This window comes from Pristiophorus japonicus, chromosome 1, assembly GCF_044704955.1.
Source record: "Pristiophorus japonicus isolate sPriJap1 chromosome 1, sPriJap1.hap1, whole genome shotgun sequence".
NCBI lineage: Eukaryota > Metazoa > Chordata > Chondrichthyes > Pristiophoridae > Pristiophorus > Pristiophorus japonicus.
In genome coordinates this window covers 23428855-23451056 of record NC_091977.1, presented here as the reverse complement: position 1 = coordinate 23451056, position 22202 = coordinate 23428855, and the positions used below count along the sequence as shown (strand labels likewise).

The 22202-nt window shown below is 47.9% G+C and overlaps 1 protein-coding gene across 1 annotated transcript in view; it reads right to left on the bottom strand.

Moving 5' to 3' along the window:
- LOC139273975 (uncharacterized) overlaps positions 1–18543 on the bottom strand; it is an 81072-nt gene extending 62529 nt beyond the window's left edge. The window contains exons 1-3 of the mRNA XM_070894628.1: positions 18497–18543; positions 17029–17149; positions 16154–16242 (exon numbers count right to left, since the gene is read on the bottom strand). Of these exons, the coding sequence (XP_070750729.1) occupies positions 16154–16242; positions 17029–17149; positions 18497–18543 (257 nt within the window). The remainder of the gene's footprint in view (positions 1–16153; positions 16243–17028; positions 17150–18496) is intronic.
- Positions 18544–22202: the final 3659 nt, after the last annotated feature.

The following is a 22202-nucleotide window of genomic DNA, read 5'->3' as shown; positions in this document are numbered from 1 at the left end:
AGGGGAGGGGGGGAGGGAGGAGGAGGGTGGAGGGGAGGAGGGGGGAGGAGGAAGAGGGGGAGAGGAGGAGGGGAGGAAGGGGGAGAGGAGGAGGGGAGGGGTGGGGAAGAGGAGGGGGGAGGAAGAGGAGGAGGAGGGGTGGGGAGAGGGATGGAGGGATAGGGAGGGAGAGGGAGGGGTAGGGAGAGGGAGGGGTGGGGAGAGGGAGGGAGAGGGAGGGGTGGGGAGAGGGAGGGAGAGGGAGGGGTGGGGAGAGGGAGGGAGAGGGAGTGAGAGGGAGGGAGAGGGAGGGAGAGGGAGGGGTGGGAGAGGGAGGGGTGGGAGAGGGAAGGGGAAGGGAGAGGGAGGGGAGAGGGAAGGAGGGAAGGGGAGAGGAGAGGGAGGAGGAGAGGAGAGGGAGGGAGGGGAGAGGAGAGGGAGGGGAGAGGAGAGGGAGGGAGGGGGAGGGAGGGAGAGGAGAGGGAGGGAGAGGAGAGAGAGGGGAGGGAGAGAGGAGAGGGAGGGAGGGAGGAGAGGGGAGGGAGGGAGAGGAGTGGAGGAGGGGTGGGGAGGAGGAGGGGGGAGGAGGAGGAGGGATGGGGAGAGGGACGGAGGGGTGGGGAGATGGAGGGAGGGGAGGAGGGGGAGGCGGAGGAGGAATGGGAAGAGGGACGGAGGGGTGGGGAGAGGGAGAGAGAAGGAGGGGTGGGAGAGGGAAAGGGAAGGGAGAGGTTGGGGAGAGGGAAGGAGGGAAGGGGAGAGGAGAGGGAGGGAGGGGGGAGAGAGGGAGGAGGAGAGGGAGGGAGGGGAGGCTGAATGGGCCCAGCCGACGTGAAGAAACCGGGCCCAAGACTTCGGGCGGGGCCCATCCCCAGCAAGGTGCCTGGCGGGCGGGCCCCGCCAAAGGAAGAGGGAGCGGACCGGAGTCAAAGGTAGGTGGCCGGGGGAAGCCGGAGCTGGTGGGGGGGGGGATGTCGTCGGAGCGGGAGCTGGGGGGGGTGGGGGTCGTCGGAGCTGGAGCTGGGGGGGGGGTTGTCGGAGCGAGAGCTGGGGGGGTGGGTCGGAGCGGGAGCTGAGGGGGGGGTCCAAGCGGGAGATGTGGGGGGGAGTCCGAGCAGGAGCTGGGGGGGGAGCGGAGCGGGAGCTGGGAAGGGGGGGTGGTGGTGGGGGGGTTGAGAGAGCCAGCTGAACAGGGGAGGAAGCTGGAGCCAGAGCAGGAGCTGGACAAGGGAGGTGCAGCCTGATCTTCGCCGCCCCAGTGAGCCCATTCGGCCAGGGCTGGGGGCGGCGTGCTCCGGGCCCCTCCCACACAGTTACGGGTGCCTAGAGCTACTGCACATGTGCGCCCACTGTAGCGTGCCTGTGCAGAGGTGCCGGCACTGATTTCAGTGCAGGGACCTGGCTCCGCCCCCCACAGCTCGTGCTGCGCCGTGCCAAGCTCCAGAGGGCCTGCAGGGAGCCGGAGAATCTGCAGGTATTTTTTAGGCGCACTTTCGGGTGCGAAAAACGGGCGTCCAGGTCGGGGCTGCGCCGTTCTATGCGCGTCCTGAAACTTGGGCCCATAGTTTCTCTTCATTGACCCCCCCCAAATCTTACATCCTGGATATCAAAAGCCCTCGGCCCAATAATACGGTAGGAAAAAAAAGAATTGAAGATCAGCCCAGTCAACTGTGGTTAATGTGTGTTTGGAGACAGTCTGGTCAGGATTTTATAGCATGTTATTACAAATGGAAGTATTTGATTAACCTCTTGACGTTAAATCCAACAGATAGATCGCCCAGTCTTCAAGCAGATAAATTAGGACGAATTTACTGTAACTCAGTAACACAACAAACTCAGCAATTTATGTGGCATGTAATTACAGCTAATTAAAAGCTGCCAAAGAAGGAGCTGGAATTTATCACTGTTCATTAAACCGCTAAAGTGGGCGTTAATTAGATGTCAACTTCTGTAACTCACGGCACTGTTTGGTGACAGCATAAATCACAGGGAAAACTTTTAAGGGTGTTTAAAGGTTAGGAGTGTTAATAGTGTAAAGAATGTCGTACAGCGGAGAGTTCTACACTGTAGGTACCTCACACGTATGGAAGACCTTGTTGCCCAGCTGATTAATTGCGACTCACTTGCTAAATTTAGATGCAAGTGCTATTTGATGATGTGACATGCAAATTACTGTCTGCCATCGATACGATTTCCTGTTTGTGCGTTTTCAATTTTGCATCATTTAAAAAATCTAGGCTGACACTCCCAGTGCCAGTCGGGCTATAAAAGAGCTGGAGCAGCGTACCACTTCAATCTCCAGCATAAGCTGCTCCAAGGCTTTTGAGATGGACGACTGGGTGACATCATCCTGGTCGCCGTTTTGGAGCATGGACAGGAACATCGGGAGGACCCAGGTACAGAGGAGTGGGAAGGCTGGGGCGATGGGTGGCGAGTGTTTGTGGCGAGATGCGGTGAATGTTTATGGCGGAGGAGCGGCGAGAGATCGTGGCGGAGGTGCGACAGATGAGAGTAGGGGGCCCAGAAGAGCCGAGGGCCCAGAGGCAGCACGGGCCAGCCCACACTGCGATATGTGCACGCTAGGTCCATGCAGCACAGCAGGTCTCCAGTCATCTTGGTTAATCCTTGCCACTGGACCAAGACCTAGTTTTGTTAAGGTACCATGTGGTGGCTAGTGTGCAACGGCCACCACACGTTAAAAAAATCCACGCACAGGCATCTTCTACCCTTCAATATGTAGCTTGGGACATGGAATATTAGGTCTTTCATTGAAACACCTGTGAACTTATCCTTTTTGGTGTGGAAGCAAGTCATCCTCGATACAAGGGACTGCCTAAGAAAACGATTCTTCCTTAAATACAGAGATCAAAACTGTACGCAGTGCTCCAAGTGTGGCCACCACACATTAAAAAAATTCACGCACAGGCATCTTCCACCCCCCCAATTGGAGTTCAGGACTGGAACATCGGGTCCTTCATCGAAACACCTGTGAACTCGTGGAAGCAAGTCATCCTCGTTCGAAAGACTGCCCATGATGATGATGATGAGTGTTGAGGGAGCACTGCACTGTCGGAGGAGCCATCTTTCAGATGAGACGCTAAACCGAGGCTCTGTCTGCTCTCTCAGGTGGACATAAAAGATCCCATTGCACTATTTTGAAGAAGAGCAGCGGAGTTATCCCCGGTGCCCTGGCCAATATTATGCATCAATCAACATCACAGAAAAATAGGTTATCTGGTCATTATCACATTACTGTTTGTGGGAACTTGCTTGCGCGCAAATTGGCTGCTGCAAATTTCCTTCATTACAAAAGTGACTACACTCCATAAAATCATAGAATCATAGAAATTTACAGCACGGAAGGAAGCCACTTTGGTCCATCGTGTCCTCGCCGGCTGACCAAGAGCTATCCAGCCTAATCCCACTTTCTAGCTCTTGGCCCGTAGCCCTGTAGGTTATGGCATTTTAAGTGCTCCAAGTATTTTTTAAATGTGGTGAGGATTTCTGCCTCTACCTCCCTTTCAGGCAGTGCGTCCCAGACCCCCACCACCCTCTGGGTGAAGACATTTCCCCTCAAATCCCTTCTAAACCTTCCCCCAATTCCTTTAAATCTATGCCCCCTGGTTGTTGACTCCTCTGCCAAGGAAAACAGGTCCATCCTATCCACTCCATCCAGACCCCTCATAATTTGATACACAGCAAGCAGATCCCTCCTTAGCCTCCTCTGTTCCAAAGAAAACAGACCCAGCATCTCTAATCTTACCTCATAGCCAAAATTCTCCAGTCCAGGCAACATTCTTGTAAATATCCTTTGCGCTCTTTCCAGTGCAATGACATCTTTCCTGTAATGTGGTGACCAGAACTGCACACAGTACTCCAGCTACGGCCTAACCAGTGGTTTATACAGGTCAAGCATAACCTCCTTGCTCTTGTATCCCATGCCTCGTCTAATAAAGGCAAATATTCCATATGCCTTCTTAACCACCTTATCTACCTGGCCTGCTACCTTTAGGGATCTGTGGACCTGCACTCCAAGGTCCCTTTGTTCCTGAACACTTTTCAGTGTTGTACCATTTAACGTGCATTCCCTTGCCTTGTTAGACCTCCTCAGATGCATTACCTCACACTTATCTGGATTGAATTCTATTTGCCACTGTTGTGCCCACCTGATCAGTACATTGATGTCTTCTTGCAGTCCACAGCTTTCTTCTTCATTATCAACCACAAGCCTATTTTAGTGTCATCTGCAAACTTCTTAATTATACTCCCAAGATTTAAGTCCTACAAAAGTACTTAATTGGCTGTAAAGCATTTTGAGACATCCGGTCGTCAAGAAAGGAGCTATATTAATGCAAGTCTTTCTTCTTTCTTTCTTAAATTCAAGCAAAACTTTAAAAGAAATTGTACTTAATCATCTTCTTTCACTTTCTGAGTTTACAAATTAAGTCTAGATCTAGCAATTCACCATGATTGCAGTAAGGTCCTTACTGGAATTTATGTAGGATACTCATTACTATATTTTTATATGGCAGATAGTGTTACAGGCTAAGACAACAAATCACATTTATTTACACTTAAATAATATACTAAAGCACATATATTAACCACATATTATAAAATGCAACACTATTTTAAGATAAGTTCACAATACAGACAGTGTCTGTTACTCGCCCTTCTCCAATGATTAGAAAACATTGAAAGTGTCTCTTGGAAATATGTAAGCTGAATGCCCCGCAGAGCTCTTTCCCTGAACTCCGTTTCATTTAGTCCTACTTCATTTGAAGAAGAAGGGAAACCTTTTGATATAGAAGCTCAGTTGAGGTTGAACTATCTGCACGTCCCAACAGTACAAAGTGGTTGACATTTCACTGCACCAGAACCCAATCCAAGCATTTTTCACACAAAGTAGCCAACCTATTCTGACACGTGGCAACAATTGGAAACCACACTGAAGTCTGATAGAATGCAAGGATAAGAGGGGGGAATTTGTGGTCATCACCTTAACTTAGTAATCAGGCCAGTGACGGAGGTCTCTCACATTTGTCGGCTATCTACAGTGCAGGATTCTGCAGTGTGCAATACACTCTCTGTTCATTAACACTGCTAACCTTAAGGTTTGCCTGTGGTGTGCACTGTCAGCAAATGTCAGAAACAGAGCAAGATGAAAAGGTCTCTGAGGAGAGAGCAAGGCAGTAGGATTAGTTTTTGTTTGCTCAAGCAAAGAGCTGGCACAGACGTGGTAAGCCAAATGAACTCCCTTCTGCTCAGTAAGCCTCATGTGACAGACCTGTTTGCACCTGCACTATAGTGTAAGACCAGCTCGTCTAAATATTTTGTGTCATATGGGTGCTGCAAGGATCAGTGCTTGGGCCCCAGCTATTCATAATCTATAATCAATGATTTGGATGAGGGGACCAAAAGTAATCTATCCAAGTTTGCTGATGATACAAAGCTAGGTGGGAATGTAATTGTGAGGAGGATGCGAAGAGGTTTCAAAGGGATACAGGCAGGTAAGTGAGTGGGCAAGAACATGGCAAATGGAATATAATGTGGAGAAATGTGATGTTCCAATCACTTTACATCCAATTTCCACCCTTCGCTTCTTCAACTTCTCCGTCTCCATTTCTGGAGATAGGCTTTCGACCAGTATCCACGATAAGCCCACCGACTCCTGCAGCTACCTGGACTACACTTCCTCCCACCCTGCATCCTGTAAAGACTCCATTCCATTCTCCCAGTTTCTCCATCTGTCGCATTGGCTCTGATAATGCTACTTTTCACACGAGTGCCTCTGACAAGTCTTCCTTTTTCCTCGACCAAGGATTTCCCTCCGCCGTGGTTAACATGGCCCTCGACCGTGTCCGTTCTATTTCCCGCACCTCTGCTCTCCCCACTTCCCCTCACTCGCAGAACCACAACAGGGTTCCCCTTGTCCTCACCTTTCACCCCACCAGCCTCCACATTCAATGGATCATCCTCTGCCATTTCCGCAACCTCCAGCGTGATCCCACCACCAATCACATCTTCCCCTCCCCTCCCCTCTCAGCATTCCAAAGGGACTGCTCCCTCCGCGACACCCTGGTCCACTCCGCAGTCACCCCCAGCAGTCCCTCTCCTTCCCACGACACCTTCCCGTGCAAGTGCAGGAGATGCAACACCTGCCCTTTTACCTCCTCCCTTCCCACCATCCAGGGCATCAAATACACCTTCCAGGTGAAACAGTGATTTACTTGTATTTCTTTCAATTTAGTATACTATATTCACTGCTCACGATGTGGTCTCCTCTACATTGGGAAACCAAACGCAGATTGGGTGACCACTTTGTGGAGCACCTCCGTTCAGTCCGCAAGTGTGACCCTGAGCTTCTGGTCACCAGTCATGTTAATTCTCCACTCCATTCCCATTCTGACCTCTCTGTCCGCAGACTCCTACATTGTTCAAATGAAGCTCAACGCAAGCTCGAGGAACAACAACTCATCTTTCGTTTAGGCACTTTACAACCTGGACTCAACATCGAGTTCAACAATTTCAGAGCATAAGCTCTGGCCATCTTTGGCTCCCTTTCCCTTCTACCTCCGCCCCCGCCTCCCCCCCCCGCCTCCATCTTCTGATTTTTTTTTCTTTCTTTTTTTTCCTCTTTGTCTATAATGGCAGCTGGTCATGACTCTGCCATTCACACCCTATCCAGATTAACCGATGTCTAACCTCTATCATTACCATTCCAATTCGGTCCATCTTCCCTTTTGTCTCTCTAATCTCTCCTGCCGTCCACCCTATCACAGACCTTCCCTTTTGTTCTTTCTTCCCCCCCCCTTTCAGTGCTTAAGAACATTTGACAGTTCTGACGAAGGGTCGTCGGCCCAAAACGTTAACTCTGTTTTTCTCTCCACAGATGTTGCCTGACCCACTGAGATTTCCAGCATTCTCTGTTTTTATTTCAGGTTACATATCCACAGTATTTTCCTTTTGTGAAGTTATCCACTTTGGTAGGAAAACTAGAAAAGCAGAGTATTTTTTAAATGGTGAGAGATTGGGAAATGTTGGTGTTCAGAGGGAGCTGGGTGTCCTAGTACATGAATCATTGAAAGTTACTATGCAGGTACAGCAAGCAAATAAGAAAGCAAGTAGTATGTTGCCCTTTAATACAAGAGGAATTGAGTATAAGAGTAACAACACCTTACTACAATTATATAGGGCCCTGGTAAGACCGCACCTGGAGTATTGTGTACAGTTTTTGTCTCCTTACCTAAGGAAGAATATACTTGCTGTAGAAGGAGTGCAACAAAGATTACCAGACTGATTCATGGGATGGGGGATTGTCCTACGAGGAGAGATTAAGTAGACTAGGCCTATATTCCCTAGAGTTTAGAAGAATGAGAGGTGATCTCATTGAAACGATCCAAAATTCTTACAGGGCTTGAAAGGGCAGATGCAGGGATGTTGTTTCCTCGGGCTGGGGAGTCGAGAACCAGGGGTCACAGTCTAAGAATAAGGAGTCAGCCATTTAAGACTGAGACGAGGAGAAACTTCTTCACTCAGATGGTGGTGAATCTTTGGCATTCTCTATCCCAGAGGACTGTGGAGGCTCAGTCTTTGAGTATATTCAAGACAGACATTGATAGATTTTTCAATATTAAGGGAATCAAGGGATATGGGGACAGTGCAAGAAAGTGGAGTTGAGGTCGAAGATCAGCCATGATTCTATTGAATGGCGGAGCAGGCTCGAGGGGCCGAGTGAGCTACTCCGGCTCCTAATTCTTTTGTAACGCATGAAATGATGGTGTGTGGTGGGGCAGGGTTTAACGGCTGGCTACCCTTGAATGGTAGGGGATTCTATTGTAAGGGGAATAAATAGGCGTTTCTGCGGCCTCAATCGAGACTCCAGGATGGTATGTTGCCTCCCTGGTGCAAGGGTGAAGGACATCTTGGAGCAGCTGCAGGGCATTCTGGAGGGGGAGGGTGAACAGCTAAATGTCGTGGTGCATATAGGTACCAAAGATATAGGTAAAAAAAGGATGAGGTCCTACAGACGGAATTTAGGGAGTTAGGAGCTAAATTAAAAAGTAGGACCTCAAAGGTAGTAATCTCAGGATTGTTACCAGTGCCACATGCTAGACAGAGTAGAAATAGCAGGATAGTTAAGATGAATACATGGCTTGAGGAATAGTGCAAGAGGGAGGGATTCAAATTCCTGGGACATTGGAACCGGTTCTGGGGGAGGTGAGAACAGTACAAAGCAGACGGCCTGCACCTGGGCAGGACTGGAACCGATGTCCGAGGGGGAGTGTTTGCCAGTGCTGTTGGGGAGGGTTTAAACTAATATGGCAGGGGGGGGGATTCTATGTAGGAAGACAGAGGGAAGTAAAATGGGGGCAGAAGAAAAAGGTAGAAAGGAGATAAGCAAAAGTGGAGGGCAGAGAAATCAAAGGGAAAAAACAAAAAGGGCCACATTACAACATAATTCTAAAAGGACAAAGAGTGTTAAAAAAAACAAGCCTGAAGGCTCTGAGTCTCAATGCGAGGAGCATTTGTATAAGGTGGATGAATTAACTGCGCAGACAGCTGTTAATGGATATGATGTAATAGGCATCACGGAGACATGGCTCCAGGGTGACCAAGGCAGGGAATTCAACATCCAGGGGTATTCAATAGTCAGGAAGGATGGACAGAAAGGAAAAGGAGGTGGGTAGCGTTGCTGGTTAAAGAGGAGATTAACGCAATAGTAAGGAAGGACATTAGCTTGGATGAAGTAGAATCTGTATGGATAGAGCTGCGGAACACCAAAGGGCAGAAAACACTAGTGGGAGTTGTGTACTGACCACCAAATAGTAGTAGTAGAGGTTGGGGATGGCATCAGACAGGAAATTAGGGTTGTGTGCAATAAAGGTACAGCAGTTATCATGGCTGACTTTAATCTACATATAGATTGGGCTAACCAAACTGGTAGCAATACTATGGAGGAGGATTTCCTGGCGTGTATTGGGATGGTTTTCTCGACCAATATTTTGAGGAACCAACTGGAGAGCTAGCCATCCTAGACTGTTTGTTGTGTAATGATAGAGGATTAATTAGCAATCTTGTTGTGTGAGGCCCCTTGGGGAAGAGTGACCATAATATGGTAGAATTCTTCATTAAGATGGAGATTGACACAGTTAATTCAGAGACTAGGGTCCTGAACTTAAAGAAAGGTAACTTCGATGGTATAAGGCGTGAATTGGCTAGAATAGACTGGCGAATTACACTTAAACTGTTGACAGTGGATAAGCAATGGCAGACATTTAAAGATCACATGGATGAACTTCAACAATTGTACATCCCTGTCTGGCATAAAAATAAAACGGGAAAGATTGCTCAACCGTGGCTAACAAGGGAAATTAGGGATAGTGTTAAATCCAACGAAGAGACATATAAATTGGCCAGAAAAAGCAGCAAACCTGAGGACTGGCAGAAATTTAGAATTCAGCAGAGGAGGACAAAGGGTTTAATTGGGAAGGGGAAAATAGAGTATGAGAGTCAGCTTGCAGGGAACATAAAAATTGACTGCAAAAGCTTCTATAGATATGTGAAGAGAAAAAGATTAGCGAAAACAAACGTAGGTCCATTGCAGTCAGAATCAGGTGAATTTATAATTGGGAACAAAGAAATGGCAGACCAATTGAACAAATACTTTGGTTCTGTCTTCACTAAGGAAGACACAAATAACCTTCCAGAAAGACGAGAGGACCAAGTGTCTAGAGAGAAGGAGGAAGTGAAGGAAATCCTCATTAGGATATTGTGTTCGGGAAATTGATGGGATTGAAGGCTGATAAATCCCTAGGGCCTGATAGTCTGCATCCCAGAGTACTTAAGGAAGTGGCCATGGAAATAGTGGATGCATTGGTGGTCATTTTCCAACATTCTATAGATTTGGATCAGTTCCTATGGATTGGAGGGTAGCTAATGTAACCGCACTTTTTAAAAAGGGAGGGAGAGAGAAAACAGGGAATTATAGACTGGTTAGCCTGACATCGGTAGTGGGGAAAATGTTGAAATCAATTATTAAAGATGTAATAGCAGCGCATTTGGAAAGCAGTGACAGCATGGATTTATGAAAGGGAAATCATGCTTGACAAATCTTCTAGAATTTTTTGAGGATGTAACTAGTAGAGTGGAGGAGGTAGAAACAGTGGATGTGGTGTATTTGGACTTTCAAAAGGCTTTTGACAAGGTCCCACACAAGAGATTAGTGTGCAAAATTAAAGCACATGGTATTGGGGGTAATGTATTGATGTGAATCGAGAACTGGTTGTCAGACAGGAAGCAAAGAGTAGGAATAAACGGGTCCTTTTCAGAATGGCAGGCAGTGACTAGTGGGGTACCGCAAGGTTCAGTGCTGGGACCCTAGCTATTTACAATATACATTAATGATTTAGACAATGGAATTCAATGTAATATCTTCAAGTTTGCAGATGACACTAAGCTGGGTGGCAATGTGAGCTGTGAAGAGGATGCTAAGAGGCTGCAGGGTGACTTGGACAGGTTAGGTGAGTGGGCAAATACATTGCAAATGCAGTATAATGTGGGCACCTTCTTAGGACCCAGAGCTTTCTCGTAACAGAAAAGGATTTCACTCCGTGAAGGTCCAACTAGTTGTCGACCACAACCAGATCATAATGGCAGTGAATGCCAAATGTCCGGGCACCTTCGATGAGGCTCACATCCTGTGTGAGAACGCTGTCTCTGACATGTTTAAGAGTCAGCCACAAGGACGATGCTGGATGCTTGGTGACAACTGATATCGCCTAGCCACTTGGCTGATGACCCCCCCGGCATGACACCCACATCGAGGCCGAGAAGCGATACAGCCGGAGCCATAGAGACACATGCAATGCGATACAGAAAATAATAACTGTGCTTGAGCAGCGCTTTAGATGTCTGAAGCACTCAGGAGGGGAGCTACAACTCTGAGCAAGTAGCTAAATTCGTGGTCGTGTGCTCGATGCTGCACACTCTGGCTATCAGGAGGGGACAAGAATTGCCAGAAGGGACTGATGGTCCGCCTCAGGAGAGAGAGGAAGAGGAGGACAAGGGGCTGGATGCTAACCTAGGGCCAGACAATCAGGCTGGCTATGCAACCATGCCCCCCTCCAGCTGGCAGGAAAGGGTCATTGGTGGCTACATAGCTGCAAGACTCTTACGTCAGGAGCTCATAAATGAGCGATTTGCCTGAAAGAATGTTGCTGTGATTGAACGCTGACACACTGCTGTGTGTGGAGCTCAGACATCAATGTTGGGCATCACCTTGGTGCCAGTTAAAATTTAAATTGATTCAAGTTAAGTTTTATTTAACCCTTTCATGTTAAGGAATCACCAGTGTGAAACGGTCCAGGTTTCTGAAACAATGTGCAACAAGGTTATGTTCAATAAAAAACATTTTATACGACCATTGGTCTGAAATCGTAAGTATCACGGGCAAAAACACCCCACCCCCACCCCACTTTTTTGACCATTGACATCAATCAAATGTTCAACATGTCCAGCAACACAGAATACAAATGCAAAGCAAGAGGGTGGCCCCCTCCCCCCATACATTACAACAAATTGTATTCACCCAGATGGAGATATTACACAGCCATCACCTGCGGACAAGCACTTCCCTTTCCTTTCCACCTCCCCTTCTTCTCTCCACCTCTACCCCTTCCCCATCTCGCTCCATACTGCCTGGCTGAAGAGCTCCTCAGGCAGTGCCTCATTCATTGGGGGGGATGAAGGCAGAGGCGATGGTTGCATGGATACAGGAGCAAGGGGTACCAAGGTGGGATCATTCTCGGATCCAGAAGCAGGATCTTGCTCCTGCCTCTCATCTCTCGTTGGCACTGGTGGTGCAGAACCTAGGGGTGGAGTGCCGCGCTCTGGGACCACTGGGAGGCCTGTGCCAGCAGCGTTCCTGGCTATCACCTCCAGCAGAACGTACTCAGTCACGGTGCCGGAGATGGTGGCCAGCTGTAGGGATCTGCCCCCCAATGCATCGAGGAGCTGGTCCGCAATGTCTACAGTCCCCCTGGACAACTGTACCATCTCTCCGCTCTCACGTAGCGCGCAGGGAACAGACCTGCTGCGTCCACGAAACCTCCGTGGGGTCAGAGCCGTCCTGGGGACAAGTGGGGTGCCCTGTGGAGAGATGCTTGGGGCAGTCAGGCCCCGCGCCCCCACCTTCTGGCCTCTGTGGTCTTGCCTTGGGACGCATTGCTGGCTGAGCTGCAAAACACAAATGAGATTATTAGAGGAGAAGGGGGTGCTAGGTCACAAGGTGAGTCCAGCGCTACACACATCATATGCACGACAAAAGCTCCACCGCTCTCAAAATCATCACAGAAATTTCATGACCATCAACACATTGTCCATTGCAATGATTTTCATTCGGCCAGCATTATTTATAGGACAATTTTAGAAATCATCTATCATATCTTATTGTTCGGATATGAGTGGGTGTGGCATCTATTGAGTTTCCATCACGCAATGGTGTTTACTTTACTCACGTGGCATCAATTCAGGGTCTGCAGCTGCTTGTGTGGCCGCCCAGGGGTGCTTCCCCACGAGTGCGAGAAGTCGCTCCTCTATGTCAGTGAGGTCGCTGATGACTGGTGGCACCCTCACCCGTTCGCCTCTGCACGGACCTCATTGTCGATAGCGTCTTCTGTATAAGGTGACAGGACGACATGGCATGAGATCATTGCGTGATATCATTGCTAGGTACTGTCACAGAGACTGATACAACACATAACCGATAACCGACAGCTGAAATCATGATTATTATGATAATTATCATTCTTTACCTAAAGACGTACACCGTGACAGGAGGCTTTGAGTACAATATTCCCGGTAAAAGTGAAAGACCTCACATCTGATGATTGTCACTCATGACTCTAACAAATCAAATCATATAAATACATAAGTACATATAAATAAATGTAATATTTACGTTTGCTGATCAACAAGGTCGCCCCATCGTTTGCGGCATTGGGTGCCCTCACACTCCTCATCAGTCGCCGATGAGACCACTTCTGCTATCTCGGTCCATATCTTCTGGTAGGCCTTTGGGGTGGGCTTCCCATGCCCTCCCTGGGTCAAATCACCCCAGTGTAACTCGACCTCCTGCAGGAGAGAGTCATTTATCTCGTCCGAGAACCTCCTCGCTCTTTCGCGCCCTCCAATGTGCTCCTCTCCCAGCTCACTGCTCTCGCCAGCATCAGTCTCCACAGTGTGCTGCGTCACCTCCTCCTCTCCCTCCAACAGCAAACCTGAGGACTGGCAGAAATTTAGAATTCAGCAGGGGAGGACAAAGGGTTTAATTAAGAGGGGGAAAATAGAGTACGAGAAGAAGCTTGCCGGGAACATAAAAATAAACTGCTAAAGCGTCTATAGATGTGTGAAGAGAAAAAGATTAGTGAAGACAAACGTAGGTCCCTTGCAGTCAGATTCAGGTGAATTTATAATGGGGAACAAAGAACTGGCAGACCAATTGAACAAATACTTTGCTTCTGTCTTCACGAAGGAAGACACAAATAACGTTCCGAAAGTACTAGGGGACCGAGGGTCTAGTAAGAAGGGGGAACTGAAGGATATCTTTATTAGGCGGGAAATTGTGTTCGGGAAATTGATGGGATTGAAGGCCGATAAATCCCCGGGGCCTGATAGTCTGCATCCCAGAGTACTTAAGGAACTGGCCCGAGAAATAGTGGATGCATTGGTGATCATTTTCCAACAGTCTATTGACTCGGGATCAGTTCCTATGGACTGGAGGGTAGCTAATGTAACACCACTTTTTAAAAAAGGGAGGTAGAGAGAAAGTGGGTAATTATAGACCAGTTAGCCTGACATCAGCGGTGGGGAAAATGTTGGAATCAATTATTAAGGATGAAATAGCAGCACATTTGGAAAGCAGTATCAGGATCGGTCCAAGTCAGCATGGATTTATGAAGGGGAAATCAAGCTTGACAAATCGTCAGGAATTTTTTGAGGATGTAACTAGTAGAGTGGACAAAGGAGAACCAGTGGATGTGGTGTATTTGGACTTTCAAAAGGCTTTTGACAAGGTCCCACACAAGAGATTGGTGTGCAAAATCAAAGCACATGGTATTGGGGATAATATAATGACGAGGATAGAGAACTCGTTGGCAGACAGGAAGCAGAGAGTCTGGATAAACAGGTCCTTTTCAGAATGGCAGGCAGTGACTAGTGGAGTGCCGCAGGGCTCAGTGCTGGGACCCCAACTCTTTACAATATACATCAATGATTTGGATGAAGGAATTGGGTGCAATATATCCAAGTTTGCAGATGACACTAAACTGGGTGGAGTTGTGAGGGGGATGCTAATAGGCTGCAGGGTGACTTAGACAGGTTAGGTGAGTGGGCAAATGCATGGCAGATGTAGTATAATGTGAATAAATGTGAGGTTATCCACTTTGGGGGCAAAAACGCAAAGACAGAATATTATCTGAATGGTGGCAGATTAGGAAAAGGGGAGGTGCAACAAGACCTGGGTGTCATGGTTCATCAGTCATTGAGAGTTGGCATACAGGTACAGCAGGCGGTAAAGAAGACAAATGGTATGTTGGCCTTCATAGCTAGGGGATTTGAGTATAGGAGCAGGGAGGTCTTACTACAGTTGTACAGGGCCTTGGTCAGGCCTCACCTGGAATATTGTGTTCAATTTTGGTCTCCTAATCTGAGGAAGGATGCTCTTGCAGCGAAGGTTTACCAGACTGATTCCCGGGATGGCTGGACTGACATATGAGGAGAGACTGGATCAACTGGGCCATTATACATTGGAGTTTAGAAGGATGAGAGGGGATCTCATAGAAACATACAAGATACTGACGGGACGGGACAGGTTAGCTGTGGGTAGATTGTTCCCAATGTTGGGGAAGTCCAGAACCAGGGGACATAGTTTTAGGATAAGGGGTAGGCCATTTAGGACTGAGATGAGGAGAATCTTCTTCACTCAGAGAGTTGTTAACCTGTGGAATTCCCTGCCGCAGAGAGTTGTTGATGCCAGTTCATTGGATATATTCAAGAGGGAGTTAGATATGGTCCTTATGGCTAAAGGGATCAAGGAGTATGGAGAGAAAGCAGGAAAGGGGTACTGAGGGAATGATCAGCCATGATCTTATCGAATGGCGGTGCAGGCTCGAAGGGCCGAATGACCTACTCCTGCACCTATTTTCTATGTTTCTATGTTTCTATAGGCACCAAATTCGGGCAAATATCTGGCTGGTAACAGCTAATTATTTTTTCCCAATTTGCTCTAAAGTTCTAAACTCTCCCTCCTTCCTCCCAAAGTAGCCACATCACACCCACACACGCCTTCACTCCCTCTCAGCTCCCTTTCTCTCTGTCTCCTCTTATGCACATGTCATGATGACCCTTGACCTCCTGAATCGCGGGAATCGAGTGTTGCCACGCCGTTGCTAAGGATGGCGACACTTTACGGCAGAAGGTCAGAGAGATTTAACGCTACCGCCCATTTCATATCACTCGCGGTAACACCCAAATTCAAAAGTGGAGATTAGGGGCTTTGAGAATGGCGAGAAGCCGGCGATCTGAAAACCCATTTTTACTGCCCTTGCCGGAAATAACCCCCATTTTTAGGCGATCTGCACAAAAGTGTAAAATCTAGTCCTACGTATTTTACAAGAAAATGGAAGCTATTACATAAAGAAAAATGATTAGCCTCCTCACGCCTATTCCGCCACTGAATTAGATCATGGCTGATCTGTATCTTAACTCCATCTACCCGCCTTCGTTCTGTATTCCTTAAAACCTTGCCGAAGAAAAATCCATCAATCTCCCTCAGGCATAAGTAGTACGAAGCACTAATATATATTTTATGTTCCTTCATGGGATCTGCCTTGTAAACTCATGGTACATGCCTTGAATGGTCATGTGACATGCTGTGCATGGTCATGGGACATGCTGTGTATGGTCATGGGACATGTATTGTCGGGTCATGGGACATGCCTTGAATGGTCATGGGACATGCGTTGAATGGTCATGGGACATGCCTTGTATGGACTACAGTTGCACCACATGTACTGCTCTTAAAGACTTCAATAGATTAACTCTTGCATTGAACTTGTTTTAGGATTCATTGTAATCCAATAATGAATGATTAATTTATTAAGGTTAAAAATACCTTTGCACGCGGCAGTATTCTGTAGCTCCTATCTTATAAGCTCCGGCTTGCAGACTGCCTGGCTTGTCCAGATCTAGTTGGTCAACTAACTGCAGCATTGATACAAATCATTAAACATTGACGGCTGAACCTTCAGCTGCCTGTTCTCTAAATCCTGGAATTCCCTCTCCCTACATCTCTCCACTTCTCTATCTCTTTCTCCTCCTTTAAGTTGCTCCTGAAAACCTATCTCTTTGACCATGCTTTTGGTCACCTGTCCTAATGTGGCTCGGTGTAAAATTTTGTTTGATAATGCTCCTGTGAAGTAACTTGGAAAGTTTTACTATGTTAAAGGTGCAGAATAAATGCAAGTTGTTGTTGTTGTTGTTGTGTTTAAAATCACGAAAGGTTATGATGGGGAAAATAGGAAGAAATTGTTTCCAGTGACAGAAGGGTTGGTAACCAGAGGCCACAGATGTAAGGTCATTGGCAAAAGAACCAGAGGCAAGACGAGGAGACATTTTTTTACGCAGCGAGTTGTTATGATCTGGAATGTGCTGCCTGAAAGGATGGTGGAAGCAGACTCAATGGTAACTTTCAAAAGGGAATTGGATAAATACTCAAAGCAGAAAGCGTTGCAGGGCTCTGGGGAAAGAGACTAAATAGATAGCTCTTTCAAGGAGCCGGCACAGGCACGATGGGCCAAATAGTCTCCTTCTGTGCAGTATCATTGTATGATTCTATAGGGAGAACTCCCCTACCCTTCTTTGAAATGAGAGAGGAGACGGGGGTCTCAAAATTCACCATCCCTGAAGGGACGACTATCGCAGAGTTTGGGCGGTCTATTGGAAAAAATGGATCAGCCGCCGTGGTGGGGTACTTTTCCCTCCCCGAACCATATTCAGCTCGGGGAGGATTTGAGCGGTGTTCACTTCTGCTGGAAACAGCCTGGTGGAGCTGCTGTAAAGGAAGGTTTCCAGCGGTGAGCTCTGCAGCGTGCCGGCCGCTGGAAAGTGACTACCACAGAGAAATTCACCGAGGAAAAGGTAGGACTTTTCCTGGCAGTGCCCCCAATGCGGTGCTCGAACACGACACCACTGGCTGGGGCCCTTTGGTAGGTAAAAGGTTTTATTAATTATTAGTGTTTTTATTTCATTTTCCAGCATGCATCTGCGGTGTTTATCTTTTGACATAGTTTTATTAATTATTAGTGTTTTTTTTCATTTTCTAGCATCCACATTATTTATCTTTTCATATAGTGTTATTAATTGTTTTGGCTCCATTAAACCTGCTGAGTGCTGCTCAGGGGTTTGCACATACCCCTGTACTTTTGTACAACTTTCAGGTCTGACTCGTTAGTGGAGTCCTGTAGGCTGCAGAGACCTGCTTGGCAGGATTCACCCTGAGGATGGGAGGAGTGTTGGGAGAGCGACACCTGGTACACCTGGTCAGAAGCAGGGCAGCATTCAGGAGAAGGCATCGCTGTCAGCACCGTGCAGACCAGGCAGCGGGCAAGGGAGGCAGCAGCCATGATCCGTTCATTCTGCACCAGACCAGTGTGCCTACCATCTTCACCGGCCCGAATCAGGATTGCGGTTGACTGCTTGGGGACAAGGGATATCCCCTGTCCACTTGGCTGCTCACTCCGCTGCGGAACCCCAGGACAGCGCCAGAGCATCCATACAATGATGCTCATTGTGCTACCAGGTGCATCATCGATCAGTGCATAGGCATCCTTAAGCAGAGATTCCGCAGTCTAGACCACTCTGGTGGCACGTTGCAGTAATCTCCTCAACGGGTCTCCATAATCGTTGTGGTCTGCTGCATGCTGCACAACCTGGCCATCATGAGGGGACAGCCGCTGGAGCAGTACCACTTGAGGAGAAGGAGGGGCAGAAGGAGGAGGAGGAGGTGCAGGAGGAAGAGGAAGAGGAGGTGGAGGAGGATCCCCGTCGCCCCAGAGCTCGGAGGTGTCAACCCATCGCCACCCTGGAAAGGCCGGGTGCAGACTAGCCAGCACGCTCCTGGGAGGGTGCATCCTTACATATCGAGGTGCCTGACACCTCCTCTGCAATCTCCCTCCATGCATTATGTACTGCCGATCTGCCAGGTCTCTCCACGTCAGGAAACACTATTCTGCTTCTGTCCTCCACACCATCCATCAGTGTCTTCAGCTCCATATCAGTGAACCTGTTGGCTCTCCTTGCACCTCTTACACCAGCCATCCTTCTACAGTCCTTCCAAACTCGTTCCCCCCCCCCTTAGGGCCTTGCTGCAAACCTACCTGCATTTCTCAGTGGTGATAACGCTCAAGTTAAGACAGCCACACGTTGAAACATTCACTTCATTAGCGCTGGAACCTACTTGTTCACTTTGGAGCTGAATATGGGGTGGCCCAACCACGAATACATTTTGGCGCTAATGGCCCCAAAAAGGTGGGGCGAGCACCAGCTTTCCAACAGTACTGAATCTCGGGCCCCAAGCTGGAATGCACTACCTGAAAGCGTGGTGAAAGCAGATTCAATAGGAATTTTCAAAAAACAATTGGACATTTATTTGAAGAGGATTCATTTGCAGACTTGCGGGGAAAGGGCAGGAAAGTGGGACTAAATTGGACAGCTCTTTCAATGAGAGTGACGGGCCCAATGGTCTCCTTCTGTGCTGTGTGGGCGAGAAATTCAGCTCTGTAGTTCTTACTAAGGAGGTGCTCACTGAGATATGCCACCTGCTGCAGGCAGACCTGCTTCCTCAGTCCAGGGTGAGGACAGGATTGCCAGTGGCTGTAAAGGTGGCAGTGGCCTTCAACCTCTTTGCATCGTGCTCCTTCCAGGCTGGAGCAGGCGCCATCTATAAGATCTCCCAGCTCACTGTCCACTCCTGTATAAGGGAGGTGAGTGGGGCTTTCTATGTGATGAGAGATGAATACATTTCATTCTCTCTTGCCAGAGACCAAACTGGCAACTCAGCGGGCGGGTGGACTATTCTTGGCGTTGCACATTGGCGCACGCCGGCGGACGCCAGTGGACGGTACCCAGCGGTCTTCTCTCCCCGCCGGTGGGAGGACTCACTCAGAGGGGAGACCGCCCAGAAACCAGGGAGACCACTGAGAAAACCAACTTTGGGCCCTCGAACCATAGAAATGGAGGACATTGGAGGAGGCCGTTAAGCCCATCATGTCTGTGCAGGAAGAAAAAGAGCAATCCAGATTAATCCCACATTCTCACTCTTGCTTTGCAGCCTTGCAGTGCATATCCAAGTACTCTTTAAATGTGATGAGGGTTTCTGATTCTACCACCCTTTCAGGCAATGAGGGGGAGAAATACGGTGGGGCGGCAAATTTTTAAATTTGAAAAATTTGGCGCCAGGCACAAAGTACTCTTAACTGCTTCGAAATTAGACTCTAGCGCACGAAGGAAGGGGGTGGTAAATCAAACGTCAATTGCCTCAGTGGGGTGATACAGGGGTGCTACCATCAGAGTGCTACCCAACTTCCGGTGACTTGCATTCAGCAATCATCCTTCAATCCTTCACACAAGCACATTCCAGCTCTTAAAGGGGAGGAGATCAAGCTGCATCTGCTCATTTTCACCATTCTTCTAACTGAACTCGACCTGATACCAACTGAGTGACCTCATGGCTATGGTGATGGGGAAGGATATGTAGCCGCTTCTCCTTCTGTCGAGAGCATCTGTGACCTCCCGGATGCAGCAATACACTGGGAGGGTAAGAACATAAGAACATTAGAATTAGGAACAGGAGTAGGCCATCTAGCCTCTCGAGTCTGCTCCGCCATTCAACAAGATCATGGCTGATCTGGCCGTGGACTCAGCTCCACTTACCCGCCCGCTCCCCGTAACCCTTAATTCCCTTATTGGTTAAAAATCTATCTATCTGTGACTTGAATACATTCAATGAGCTAGCCTCAACTGCTTCCTTGGGCAGAGAATTCCACAGATTCACAACCCTCTGGGAGAAGAAATTCTTTCTCAACTCGGTTTCAAATTGGCTCCCCCGTATTTTGAGGCTGTGCCCCCTAGTTCTAGTCTCCACGACCAGTGGAAACAACCTCTCTGCCTCTATCTTGTCTATCCCTTTCATTATTTTAAATGTTTCTATAAGATCACCCCTCATCCTTCTGAACTCCAAGGAGTAAAGACCCAGTCTACTCAATCTATCATCATAAAGTAACCCCCTCATCTCCAGAATCAGCCTCGTGAATCGTCTCTGTACCCCCTCCAAAGCTAGTATATCCTTCCTTAAGTAAGGTGACCAAAACTGCACGCAGTACTCCAGGTGCAGCCTCACCAATACCCTGTACAGTTGCAGAAGGACCTCCCTGCTTTTGTACTCCATCCCTCTCGCAATGAAGGTCAACATTCCATTCGCCTTCCTGATTACCTGCTGCACCTGCAAACTAACTTTTTGGGATTCATGCACAAGGACCCCCAGATCCCTCTGCACCGCAGCATATTGTAATTTCTCTCCATTCAAATAATATTCCCTTTTACTGTTTTTTTTCCAAGGTTGATGACCTCACATTTTCCGACATTGTATTCCATCTGCCAAACCTTAGCCCATTCGCTTAACCTATCTAAATCTCTTTGCAGCCTCTCTGTGTCCTCTACACAACCCGCTTTCCCACTAATCTTTGTGTCATCTGCAAATTTTGTTGCACTATACTCTGTCCCCTCTTCCAGGTCATCTTTGTATATTGTAAACAGTTGTGGTCCCAGCACCATCTCTGTGGCACACCACTAACCACCGATTTCCATCCCGAAAAGGACCCATTTATCCCAATTTTCTGCTTTCTGTTAGCCAGCCAATTCTTGATCCATGCTAATACATTTCCTCTGACTCCGCGTACCTTTATCTTCTGCAGTAACCTTTTGTGTGGCACCTTATCGAATGCCTTTTGGAAATCTAAATACACCACATCCATCGGTACACCTCTATCCATCATGCTCGTTATATCCTCAAAGAATTCCAGTAAATTAGTTAAACATGATTTCCCCTTCATGAATCCATGTTGCATCTGCTTGGTTGCACTATTCCTATCTAGATGTCCCGCTATTTCTTCCTTAATGATAGCTTCAAGCATTTTTCTCACTACAGATGTTATACTAAACGGCCTATAGTTACCTGCCTTTTGTCTGCCCCCTTTTTTAAACAGAGGCGTTACATTAGTTGCCTCCTGTTGAGAACACTGTTGGCCCTCCTCCCCCTGGTCACATTTCGTACTCTTTCTCTGTGCCTTAGTTGCCTCCAACAGTGATGCTGGAGGGCGAGGTCCAGTGCCAGCACAGCCCCCATGAAACAATATAAATATTGGAGTTTCAAATCTGGCCTCAATGAACGTTTAAGAGCCAGAACACTCCTTGGGCTAGAACCTCCACGTTTGTGGTTATCGCCCAAAATGGGCAATATTTCCACGTGGACAGTAAAAAAGGGTTTTCAGATTGTCGGCTTCTCGCCCATTCTCAATCCACTTAGCCTCCACTTTTGAAAATTGGCGTAACCGCGAGCGAAATAAAATGGGTGGTGGCGTTAAATTTTTCTGACTTTCTAGAAACATAGAAACATGGAAAATAGGTGTTGGAGTAGGCCATTCGGCCCTTCGAGCCTGCACCACCATTCAATATGATCATGGCTGATCATTCACCTCAGTACCCCTTTCCTGCTTTTTCTCCATACCCCTTGATCCCTTTAGCTGTAAGGGCCATATCTAACTCCCTCTTGAATATATCCAATGAGCTGGCATCAACAACTCTATGCGGAAGGGAATTCCACAGGTTAACAACTCTCTGAGTGAAGAAGTTTCTCCCCATCTCAGTCCTAAATGGCTTACCCCTTATCCTTAGACTGTGTCTTCTGGTTCTGGATTTCCCCAATATCGGGAACATTCTTCCTGCATCTAACCTGTTCAGTCCCGTCAGAATTTTATATGTTTCTATGTGATCCCCTCTCTTCTTCCGAAACTCCAGTGAATACAGGCCCAGTCGATCCAGTCTCTCCTCATATGTCAGTCCTGCCATCTCGCGAATCAGTCTGGTGAACCTTCGCTGCATTCCCT